General features: G+C 29.8%; 1 protein-coding gene across 1 annotated transcript; it reads left to right on the top strand.

The window, feature by feature from the left end:
* The first annotated feature begins 9,244 nt into the window (after positions 1-9,244).
* On the top strand, positions 9,245-10,150 carry LOC131607892 (uncharacterized). The gene is made up of 3 exons (XM_058879844.1): positions 9,245-9,370; positions 9,462-9,620; positions 9,722-10,150. The coding sequence occupies exons 1-3, from the start codon at positions 9,287-9,289 to the stop codon at positions 10,004-10,006; spliced, it is 528 nt and encodes a 175-aa protein (XP_058735827.1). The 5' UTR covers positions 9,245-9,286; the 3' UTR covers positions 10,007-10,150.
* Positions 10,151-13,312: the final 3,162 nt, after the last annotated feature.

Raw genomic sequence — 13,312 nt, 5'->3', positions numbered from 1 at the left:
CAACACATGCACATAGATCACGTATACCACATAGAGAAAAGGAAAAAGAGACAATGAAACGAAACACTTAACAAATTGATCCATGCATGATTGACTTAAGATTCCTAACTCAGTTCTAATGAAAAAGAAATTTTCTTTAGTAATAGGTTTTGTAAAAATATCTTCCAGTTGATTTTATGAGGACAAAAACTCAATTATGCAATCCAATTTTCCGACATGATCATTAAAAATATGGTGCCTAATATCAATGTATTGTGTCTCTTAGTTAAGTACATAAAGTTTTGTAAGATTTATGGCGCTAGTGTTGTCCCACTTTATCGGGATATTTCGGAGATTAACACTATAGTCAATTAACTGTAATTTAATCTAAATAACTTGCACTCAATAACTACCCTCTAGGTAACACAAAACTTGCTTGTTTTTTTATTCCAGGAGACATATGATTTTCCAAGTAAGTGACACGTACCACTTGTACTTTTTTATTCAATTTTAAACCAATGAAATCAGTTTTTGTTAGTAGCATCGAAAAAAGATATTATCGACATAAATTTGTACACGTCATATGTCATGCTCATTTTTCTTAATAAAGATATTTGTATCAACCTTCCCTATTTAAATATTGATTTCATAAATAAACATGCTAAACACATTCCTACAAAGCTCAAGAGGTTTGTCTTAAACTATAGAGAGAATTTTTAAGCTTGAAGACATGATAAGGAGAATAAGAATATATAAAATTAGAAGGTTGATCAACCTACACTTCGTCATGAATGTAATCGTTCAAGAACATACTCTTTACATCCATTTGAAAGAGTTAAATTCAAACTGAATTAGAAGGCTAAAAGCATCCTTATGGCGTCTTACTTTATTTCTTAAAATATTTTTCGTCTTAGCCAATCTTGTTGCGAAAGACCTCTATGGCTCTAATCACTATATATATTATATGAAGGATTAAGAACAAGTTCCTAGACATTTTTTCTCTCAAAATTATTTAAATCTTCTTACATAGCAAGAGACCAAAGTTAATCAATGAGAGATTCATTGACGTCTTTTGGCTTAGTTTGGGAAACAAATTCCACAAGATTGTTGTTAAGAGTCCCACATCACACAATATATGGCCTGAACATGTAACCCCTTTATAAATATCTCCAATGACATTCTGGATTGGATGATATTTTGTGTTCCTCCATTTCTAGGGAAGATCCTTATGATAAATGCTTGAATCTTAATTTTGATGATCTTTTATTCTCTAATTTTATTTTGATCTTTATCTTGACCTTTTACTTATATATATTCTCCAAGATACTTGCAAAATCAACCACATCTACCTCATTACGCTAGGGATTAGATCCTTCAAAGGTAACAAGAATTAATTCTTCTACATAAACATGGTTTTTTTTATTGAAAATTCTAAAAATTTTGCTAAAAATGGAATATCCTAATTAAAATAGACCTTCATTAGCTTTAGCGTCAAACTTTCTAATCCATGTATACCTTGATAGGTTTTAAGAAGTTATGTGTGTGTGTGTGTGAGTGTGTGTTTGGTGTGTGTGTGTGTGTGTGTGATTGTCTTAGTACTTCTAGATTGGATTAGTACTTCAAGACTTACGCTTTACCTTTTACAACTTAAACTGGTCACTCTAAGATGATAAGTGTTGAACTAGACAAGCTTTTACACTTTCTCTGTTTCAAACTTAAAGAGCTTTTGCTTGATTCAACAAATGATTTACACTTCCACAGGATATTTTAAACATCTAGTTAAAGAGGCTTGACGTATCTTCTTCTTGATCACATGTCATCATCACGAGCTTACTGAATAGTTGAAATCATTTCCCCACTTAACCGTTGTTAGAAAAAGTTTCAACATCCAAAGGATGTTTTGACTTATAGAGTTATCATCTTTTGAAGCTTCTTGATAGTCATTATCAATTATCATCGTAAAAATAAACTAACGGCTATACACGTACAAGACATAGATCTACATTCTCTCCATTTTTTACGATGACAACGCATTTCTCAATGAAGTGAAAAAAATGGAAAAAGATGCATAATTCGTTGGAATTGTTAAAATCTCCATTCACGTATAAGGATATTATACTCTACACCCCTTAGAGTATATTTCTCTTTCTTTGTCATTATAGGAAAATGTGGTTAAATAAAAAACACAAGCACATATATCACTTACACCACATAGAGAAATGGAAGAACGGGAAAGGTGAAGATAGACTTTGTAGATTTATCTATGTATGATTGATTTAAGATTTCTAACTTAGTTCTTATGAAAAATAAGTTCTATTTTTGAAGAGGTTTTGTAATATATATATATATATATATATATATATATATATATATATATGTTATTTGATTAGATGTGGACACAAAGAACTCTCCATTTGATAGTTGTCACAAAGAACTCTCAACATTCAAAAGTCGTTTGACTTATGGTGTTACCATCTTTAGAACATGCTTGAAAGTTGTCATTTATTGTTATCATCAAAATCAATTGACGATTATAGTGCACATCACATAGATCCACAAGTTTGTTAGCTTTCATTTTGTTTCTACTTTGTTGGAAGTTGTATCCTTACATGGTTCCAAAGATAAGGATTATGCATATTGGTTTGTGGTCAGCTTTAGTAACAAAGTGGAATCTCACCTTCTTACCTCCTTCTAGAAGGGTCTTTGCGTAGTGTCCACACTCCATTTGTGTCAGTTTCCTAGACTCTTCATTATATATGATTAGCATTATTAAACTATTAATATGGATGGGTGTAAGTGAATGGGAATTTGACTTGGGATTTGAAAAGGAAAAGATTCCTTTTGGTTTTCAAGTAGAAAATAGTTTCGAATATGCTTTTATCTATTTGGGAAGTGACCATTTTCTCGACTTATGATAGGTGATAGAGGTGTCATTCTATAGAAGGCGTGTTTTTTGTTTCCTCGGCTTACTTAGGCCTACTTAAGCGTGATCTATCAAGTGATCTTGTTGAGAAACAAGTGTGAGTTGTGTAAGTCTCACATTGCTTGGAAAAGTGGAAGTTAAATAATTTATAAGTGAGAGGATGAATACACCCATTGCCTTAAGGTTTTGGGTGAATATGCAGTGTCTTTCTCACTTGTTTGGATGAGTCTTTGACCTTTAGGTGAGTATTTGACCCAATGTGGATGTTTTCCCCTCACGATGACCTATAAGTAGTATTAGAGTTTGGTTCGAGTAAAGGAGCGACTTCTTGTATCAGAAGTCTTCCTGAGATGGTGGTGGTCAGAAATTGTGTCCCGTTGAAGTGCACGTGATGTGGTAAGAGGGCCTGTCAATGAAGGTACAAGTACCAGTATGTGAATGAAATAGTTCCCTCTTAAGAGGGAGGATAATGGATTGAGTCACACTTGAGGGGAAGATTGTTGAGAAACAAGTGTGAGTTATGTAAGTCTAACATTGCTTCAAAAAGTGGAGGTTGATCACTTTATAAATGAGAGGACTTATACAACCATTGTCTTAAGGTTTTTGGTGAATGTGTGGAGTCTATCCCACTTATTTGGATGAGTCTTTGACCTTTAAGTGAGTCATTGTCCCCGTATAGATACTTCCACCTCCCACCCCTACCCCATGATGACCTATCGGATAATTGGGTCAATCTTATGAGTTCGGTCCTTCTTTTACTTAAAGTGTTGTTTGTTATAAAAAAAAAAATAGAAGAAAAAAAAATGTATAGAATATTTAAAAATACAAAATTATCTTTACTATAAAATATATACAATATTATGTATTTAAGTTAGAATATGCCATGATGAGTATGGAATAAAATAAAAAAATAGTTTATTCTTATTTTTCCCTCATTTTAGTGGAAATTGAAAAGAAAAAAAAAATGGGTGCACACCATTTTAATCTCTTTTCACTATTTATCATCAAACTAATCAAGAGAAATCTTTTAAACTTGTCTCTCACCAACTCTCCTTTCATACGTTTCACCTAAAACAAACACATCTAAATGATCTCTTGAGAAAAAGTTACAGCTCCTTTATTTATTTTCTTTTTCTTTTTAAAATTAACAATTGATTCTCTGTCCTTATCCTTTCTGTATAACTCTGCGCTAGCTTGGCTTTATTTCATGTCTGCAACAAATGAAGGCAGTGTACACAGTCCTCAATAATAGGAGATCAGACACATAAACTTACAGCACAACAATTATTTTGGAAGAACATTTTTTCAATTTGACAACACTTGTTATAAATCAATTATCAATGTTAACCTAATAATTCTTTCAAATAACATTTAAACTAAATTACATCAACTTTAAACATTAAATCATTGATATACCAAATACTATAAAGCACTACTTAAAGGAAGAGAATGTCCAGTTGTTATTACTTAATTAAATACTATCATGTGTCCGTTCCAATACCAAAATTAAGGTTTAGGATTTAACTGAAAGTGGTTAGAAGGCAACGAATCTGAATGTGAAGAATTCGAAAAGGAGAAGGATGTAAAGAATAAAACAGAATTTGTGTCAGCACATGTGATAATACAACTGTAGCCACTAGGTAGTGAAGGTTTGGCATGGGAATAAATTGGTATAATTATGCAAATTGAAGGTTAGGTTGAGACAAAGCAAAAGGAAAGAAACAAGGACCCGTGAACTGTGAAGAACTGATATGTATGTACTATCTATACATACAAACATATATACCTGTGTTTAATTGGATTTGGCTCTCTCTCTTATAGTCACAGGTACTATTTGTGATTGAGACAATTAATACTGTCTACTATGGCTTGCCCATTGGTTTATTTCCAACATCTCTTCCCATGCATGTTTTAACTTTGACAGTCTCGTCTCAGGATGAATATTTATGATATAATAACTAGTGTGTGGTTTGAATTTATATTTTGTCATTAGTTTTTTTTTTTTTTTGGTTTGGTTTTGTTGCTGAGTTGCTATGATTTGTAGTTTTGTACCACACTAAAAGGGAAGGTGTATTTTGGATTTGGTGTAGTTTGGTTTTTGGTTTATTTTAAAAATGATTTTGGATAAAGTGTATGAGTGATTTTGAAGAAAAAAATTGCTTATGAATGAATTGATTTTGTAAAATTGATATTAATTAAAAGTGAGTTGGATATAAGGTGATTTATGTTTGGATACATTTATTAAAAGTGAGTTGAACAATAAATATTAATGTAAAAATTACGTTTAAATTTAAAAATTATAAATTATTACTTCAAATAGAATCAATTCTATTTTGGAAGAACTCATTACTTCAAAATCATTTTAAAATCAATTCTATATCTCTATAATTGTTTTTTCCTCTTCCAAAAGTTAAACCAAACACAAAGTAAGTTAAAGGTAAAGAAAGTAATTTTTTTTTATAATTTTATGTAAAAATGAGTTTGAACAATAAATTTTAATATAAAAATCATCTCTATATTCAAAAGATAAATATCTTAACTTCTCAAGTAAAAACAATTATGGAATGCATAGTCTATTCTATTAGAAAGCAATAAATGTTGTGGTTGGTTGAAAATATGAATGTTAAAAGAAGTCTTACATAGCATAGTTTTGTAAAGTGAAGGTGAATCCAAATGTTATATAGTGAATTTAAGTTTTTCATTATAACTTGCACTAGTGGAAAACATTTTAAACTTGTATTTAACTTTTTTTTTTCTTCTCTTATATTCTTGTGTTAGAGTGTTGTGAGGTGTAATTAAATATTTACTTTGGGGGTGTGGGTGTATTAGGGGATATGATAGTTGAGGGTAAATTATATGTTGTAACAACGTTTACATAGTGTTATTCTCTAATTGTCATTTGGCAACGACCATAGTTTTTTCTTTGATTTTGAAGTTTCCTTATTGCTTGAAAAAGTGTATGTTGAACACTTTATAAGTGAAAGGATCCATACATATTTTGCCTTAAGGTTATGGGTGAATAACTAGTGACTCTCTTATTTGTTTGGGTGAGTCTTTGACTCAATATTGATGTTTCCCTTCATAATGATCCATCAGTAGTATTAGAGTCGTGTTTGTGTAAGAGCCGACTCCTTGTATCGAAAACATTCTTGACATAGTGGTTAGACGACGTGTCCTGTTAAAGTGTCTGTGACATGGTAAGAGTGCTTGTCAAAGGCGGTACAAGTATGTAGAGGAAATCATAGTGGATGAAGTCATACTTAAGGGGGATTATTGAGAAACAAATGTGATTTGTATAAGTCTCACATTATTTAGAAAAATGTAATGTGTAGTGTCTCTCTCACTTATTTGGGTGAACCTTAATTTGACTTTTAAGTGAGTCTTTGATCCAATATAGATAATTTTCCTCAATGATAACTCAATACAAAATATGTCAAAATTAATTCTACACATACAAAATCATTTATTAGTGCTCCAAACGTGAAATCATACATACACTTAGTATGTTTGGTCCGGTGATGAAGACAATTGAAATTGAGTGAATTTATTCTATAAAACTGATTCTAACTAAAAGTGACTAAAATTGATTCTCACTAAAATTTATCTTATAATGGACCTGTTTGTTTCAGCTTTAAAAAAATTGATTTTTTTTCTTGTATTTTTTAAAATAGATTTTACAAAATCGTTTTTCAAAATGTTACAAGTTTTTTGGTATTTGTTTTTTTTAAATGAAATACTAATTTTGACATCCTATAACATAAACATATATTATTGAAAACCAAAACTTAGTCAAAATGATAATTTTTAAAAAAAATTATATTTCAAAAATGATTTTTATAAAAATCTATTTGAAATAGCTTCAAAATTAAGTAATTTTTTAAAATTTTGATATCCAATTTTTTCCATAAATAGATTAAATACTTAAAATCATATTTTAAGAATAACTATTCAAATTACATTTTTATTTGAAACTTTTATAAAAAAAAAATTTGTAAATTTTTTTTACACAAAATTATGTCACACTATAAAAATTATTTTTTAAAAAAACCAAAACAAATGGCTCAATATAATAAACTTTCGACTTTTGGAATTTTGATTTCGCTTAAACTCTAATCACTGTCATTGTAGTTTCTATTTATTTTTTTCATTTTAACCGCAGACTTTTTAAAATGCAAAAAAAATAAAAAATCAATAGGAAACTATTTATCCAAGTATATTGTTCATTATGAGACAAATGTTCACTCCACACACGTATTTTTTATTCTGAGGCACTGTTTACCCAAAAAAAATATTGTTCTTTTTGGTGACAGTGTTCACCCACTGGTATTGTTTGTCCAATTTTTTAAAACTTTTTTTCTTTTAAAAAGAAATTTGTTTTGTATGAGCTTGCATTGTTACTATATTTGCTTGAAGTTTTTTCTTCTTGTTCTATTGAGAAAAAACTTTTGCAAATATAAACCATTAAACTTAAAAATATATTTATTGTGATTTTTATTTTTAATATTGTCGATACTAGCTTTAAAAAAGTTTGGATTCTTTACCTGACATTTGATTTTCAATATTTTTTGAAGAATATTTCTCCTTTTGAAATTTTGTATATTATTTTTTTTTGATAAACTTTTTTGTATATTATTGTTGCACATAGTTCTCATACTCTGTAATTAAACAATCTCTTATTATATTTATGTTACTCCCTTTAAATTTATGTTGCACGGTCTGGAATCTCGTGTACCTAGCTGTGTAGATTTTGTCTATCTGTATAAACAATACTGAACCAAATAGATTTCTCATGCACTCAAACGTGATGTTCTGGATTATTCTTACAAAATATGGTATAAATGTTACTTTGTTTTAAACATATCATCTTTCACAATATATGTGTCTTATTTCACTCATCTTCAACTTTATATAGGAAGAACATAAATAACTTGACTTTTAATTTGAATTTATGAGTTGTGATCCTTAATCATAAAAGTTTACATCCATACGTAGATATTTTGCTTTACTTATCAATTTGTGAAGAAACCTCTATCCACATACAATTAACATAACCCTTGTGTCAGATAGTTAGATATTGGAGGAACGAATTACGGAGTAAAACATTTTTTATTTGTTAATAATTTGATTTTTATACAAGGGATTCTAGTATAATATAAAATTTAACCGGTAAATAACTAAAACTTAAACATGAATTATTTTAGAGAAACAATTTAATTTTAAGTAAATTTATTATTCACTTTTAAGTTTTATGAGGAGGGATCAAATTAGACCTACACTACGAATTACATTCGCTCATAACATTGTTTTAAATTATTATTCTTTAAATCAACCGTTAAATTGAAACATAATATCATATAGATCATACCTATAAAGTTTGAGATTAATCTGTAATGACTTACTACACCATCAAGATATCCAAAGATTAACATCAAAATGAACTTTCATATAATGTAAATTTTGATGTAATTCAATGACATAGTAAATCATTATAGATTAATCTCAAACTTTATAGATATGGTCTATATGATAGTATATATGTTTCAATTCAAAGGTTGATTTTTAAAAAAAAAAAATATTCAAAACAAAATTATGACTTATGAGCGAGTGTAATTTGTGTTTGTAATTTTTTAGGTGTAATTTGATCTCTCCTCAAGTTTCATTACTTGATTATAGGACATATATAATATACACCGCGATGAAACAATTTAAAAAAGAGAGAATAATATTTTTAAGGTGAACATTCCCATATTTTTTGGATTCAATTAAATTGATATTCATCATGCAATCAAACAATATTATTTAATATCATATTTTTTTAATCTTATTTTATTTTAAAATAAATTAAAATTTAATTATTTTTAATTAAACATATTGATACTCATCTAAATTTTAAAGAATTTATCTATTTTTAATCATATTTACTTCCATTGAAAAAAAATTGTCCTTTCTCTTACTTTGTTCATAGTTTTTTTTTTCTTCACGAAAATAGTGAAAATGTAAACATAAAATTATATACAAGTAACTTAAAACAGAAAACACATAATATTGTAAATGTAAACATAGCTGTTTTTTCACTTAAGGAAAACCTATCCTGTTTTAGACATGATGAGTAAAATTAAGACTTATACTGTTTTCTCATCTCAATTAAAATTTCATCATTTTCAAAAAAATATATTTTAGTTAATAACCATCATTTCATATATCATATAGGACAAACATAAAGTAGCCAAGGCATATTTTTATCAATTCCAAATTTCCAATGGCAAGAATCCAAGACACAACACTCGTTTCACCAACCATAAATACCATGCCAGAGTTAAAGTATTCTCACACTTCAACATTCAAAAAATCACAAGAGATACCAAAAATCAGTAAATATAGGACATGGCTTGCAGAGTGCAGAAAAGGGTATCATTGCGCAGAAGACTTCACATTCTGCGAGTTCTTACCAATTCCAACAACATCAATGTAAAACATTCTAACTTTTCTAGTAATATTCTCCTACTCCCATTATTATTTAATCACTTTTATTAATATTTTTGCTGGTTTGTTTTTGAAGGCCAATATTATCAACAGAAATTCCATTGCTAATAGTACTTTTCTACAAATACATAAGCTAAAGCTTGAACTGGAAAATCTCCAGAGAGAGCATGAAAACCTGGTAGCCACAAGAAGATACTACATTAGTTTATTGAATGATAATGTCAATGATACCAAGGTATGTTTTTTTTCTTCTTCTTTTTCTTAACCCTTTTAACAAAGGAAAACAAAAATAACATGTATTGATTATTATGTTTAATGTGTTACAAAATTTAACAGGATGTTAAAATAAAGAAAATAAGGGCAGGAGCTTTTATGGTGAAGGTCACATGTGAGAAAGGAGATGGTAAGTTGGTTGCTATTTTAGAGGCTTTTGAAAAGATGTGTGTGAATGTTGAGCAAGCAAGAGTTTCATGTGAAAATGGGTTTTCTATGGAAGCTATTATTGTGGCCGAGGATCAAAATCTGGATGTTAGAGATGTTAATGAAGCGCTTCTAAAAGCAATAGGAAAGGAGTGTGGTGAAAAGGGGTTAGAAGAGGTTGACAATCATAGTAATTTGTGAATTTTTTTAAGGACGTTAATTTATTTAACATCTTGTGTAGCTCAACAAGTTTTTACCTATTTTTATGTTTTATGTTGCTATTATATAAATATGTAAAAGTATTGTTGAATGATTACATGAGAATGATAAATATTGTTTTGAAAACTTGAAGTTTTGATAAATATTGTAAAACCTTTGATCTTATCTTCTAATATTTAGAGGCTTCAGAATGTAAGTTGGTGAAGCATATTTAGAATGATCAAATGTTGGATCAAAGTCTTTAGAACATTGTCTTCATATAATCTTCAGAACTTGTTCTCCAGAACCTTGCCTCTAGAGTCTTCATAACTATTTCTTTAGAACTTGTGCCAAATGTAAGAGCTTTAGATTCTCCAGAAGCTCTCTTATCAGAGTCACGGTCATAAGTTATTTGATGAGCATTCTATCAGAAGCATAGTTAAAGATTGTTCCAAAATTTGACTTGTCTTTGTAAAGCACACGTTGCAATTCTTCATGGTCAGAATATGTTGATTCCAGAAACCGATGACGTCACACGCCATACTATCATAATCAGAACCTGTATGCAAAAGCTACACACTACACAAAAACCATTAGGGTACAAAATTATTCTCTAAGATATCACGTATAGTTATCATCAAAACTAAAGGCCAGATGCATAATCAAATCTTGTTCTTACAATCTCCCCCTTTTGGATGATGACAAAACCATGTATTTTGATGAATAATTTTTACTTGGTTTGATCATATAAAACAAATCAGAGTGAACTTAGAAAGCTCCCAGTGAGTTTTATATTCTCAAAAATTATATCTGCTTGTTCAGATGCTCCCCTGAATTCAAGACTTAGATAATAATTTTGAAATATAAAACCTTTTAATTAGCATGAAAGAAACAATTTCCTAATTAAAACGTGTATCAACTTCTAAGAGTCTGATAGTAATTGTCTGGTTTCCCATCTTAGAGTCTGGGTGAATATTCTCAGACACCAATTGAGTATGTATGGTTCTTAGGATAAGTTTTATCTCAGATATTGGTCTGTTATCAGAGTAGTTTTTGTATCAGAATTTAGTCAATAGATGGTATCAACGTGATATCAAAGTCTGGTTGGATTTCATTTAAGCAAGGGTTTTATTCATAACTCACAACATCCTGGTTATAGATATAATTCCATAGAAACAATATTTCTTCAAAATTTTCTGTCTATAAAGATTTAGTAAACTTTTTCAGAGCTCTTAATCAATTAAAATTTGTTAGAGCATAGGCTTAAATAGTATAGTACGTGTGTTTGGGTTAGTTTCTTGGAATATAAACATATAAAAATCATCTAACTTTCTCCCCATTTGTCATTAATAAAAAAAAATGCAAAGCAAATGAAGCAAAGCAAAATTTCATTGAATAGTTTGATAAAGATACAAAAATGATGAAAAAAAGTAAACTAAAAAGGTAAAATGGGTAGGGGTCGAAGACGAGACATGATTTGCTGCAGCAACCCAGTAATTTGAGAGTTATTATTAGCTTGTTCCTCTATCAACTAATTTATCTATCCATACACGTTCTGACGAGAGCACTCTCTTGCTTGATCTCTTCCAGAGTCTTCAAGAGAGAAAGAGGCCGAATAACAGTCTCAAAAGTAGACAACGCAGCTTCAGAGGCAACAGCAGCCTCAGATGTTGGTGTAGGAGCATATCCTTCAACAAAAGGTTTCTCAGAAGCATGACCAGAGGAAGATGCTAAAACCATTTGAAAGTCTTGTTCAAAAACAATTAGCTTCTTGCAATAAGCTTCTCATTGAGCTTTCTCATAGTCTCTGATGACATGATTCTATCGGGTGTCACATCCTCTGCTAACATCCGACGCTCCCGGAGCTCTTAGGCCAGCACACGAGGAGATCTTGGAGAACCAGCAGGCCGAGGATGACCATGCCACTGATCTTCTTCCGATATGCCAGCGGATAGAGATGATTGAGCGGGACGCATTGGACCGAGGTATCATTGCGCACGGCGGTCCAAAGGCAGTTGCCATCGTGGAGAGGATGGTCGGTGACGCGGCCGGTGCGGCGGCATATACCAGGCAGAGGAGGTCTCAGGGAGTTAGGGTTAGGCATACTCTGTAGCTGGTTCCGGTTTATTTTTCATTGTTGACTTTATTGTATTCGGGTTGTATTTTTTGACATTTACGTACACTATTAGTTGTATATATAATATTAGTATTTTATTCCATTATGCGTGTTACATTTAGTTTATATAAAAAAAACTAATAGAAAACAAAAAAAATAGCTTTCTGCATATTTCGGAGATGCATCTCCGAAACACCAAAAAATGTGAAAATAGTGTTTTCGGAGATGCATCTCCAGAAACACCCCCCCAATTGAAGTTTTCGGAGATGCATCTTCGAATTTTGGGAAATTCTAGAAAAAAATACTTCGGAGATACATCTCCGAAGCAGGGGTAATTTAGGGTTTTTAGCAGGGGTTCTCCCCCTTTGGGGGTCTAAAAAAAATTATATATATATATATATATATATATATATATATATATATATATATATATATATATATATATATATATATATTAAAAAGGTAGTAATTTGCCATGTATTAACAAAAGGTTAATAGTTATTCTTCGTCATGTGATAGGAGTGTTTTTTGAAAATTCCTCTGCAAAAAAAAAAAGTTGTATAAATTTTTTTAATATTTGAAGATTATCTCATTTTTTACCTTTTTCACATCCAATCATCAAAAAAGATGACATGGCGTATAATTTTTTATTGACTTAGATGACTAAGTAGCTTTTTATTTTAATTTATAATTATTTTTAATGTCAACTTGACATTTTATTTTATGTTGATTTTTGGATAATACGAGTAACATGTCATATGTTAAAAAATGTTGGAGGTAGGAGATGAATCCACACCCTTCCCTTTTGAACATTTTTTAAACTCTTATCTCCAACATTTTTTGATCATATAACATGTTTACTCATAATATCTAAAAATTAACATAAAATAAAATGCCAACATGTCATTAGAAATTATTATAATTAAAATAAGGATAAAGCTAACATGTGCCCCAAAGGCACATGTTAAGAAACCTAAAAGTAGAAAATTTATATTGAAAAACGTAATAAACATATTAATTATCAATTTTTAATTAAAATAATGCACAAATTCCAAAAAAAAATTTCCACATTTAACTCTTAACATGTGCCCTTAGGGCACATGTTAGCATTACCCTTAAAATAATAAGTTATTTGGTCACCCAAGTCAATAAAAAAATTTAAAATTAAAAAAAATACATACTACGTCACATTT

This window comes from Vicia villosa, linkage group LG5 (genome assembly GCF_029867415.1).
Source record: "Vicia villosa cultivar HV-30 ecotype Madison, WI linkage group LG5, Vvil1.0, whole genome shotgun sequence".
NCBI classification, from domain to species: domain Eukaryota; kingdom Viridiplantae; phylum Streptophyta; class Magnoliopsida; order Fabales; family Fabaceae; genus Vicia; species Vicia villosa.
This window is presented reverse-complemented; position numbering and strand designations above follow the sequence as displayed.

Coding starts and splice junctions, on each gene's coding strand:
- LOC131607892 (XM_058879844.1), top strand. CDS start 9,287: ATGGCTTGCAGAGTGCAGAAAAGGGTATCATTGCGCAGAAGACTTCAC. Junction 9,371..9,461: donor CCAATTCCAACAACATCAAT/GTAAAACATTCT, acceptor TTGTTTTTGAAG/GCCAATATTATCAACAGAAA. Junction 9,621..9,721: donor ATAATGTCAATGATACCAAG/GTATGTTTTTTT, acceptor AAAATTTAACAG/GATGTTAAAATAAAGAAAAT.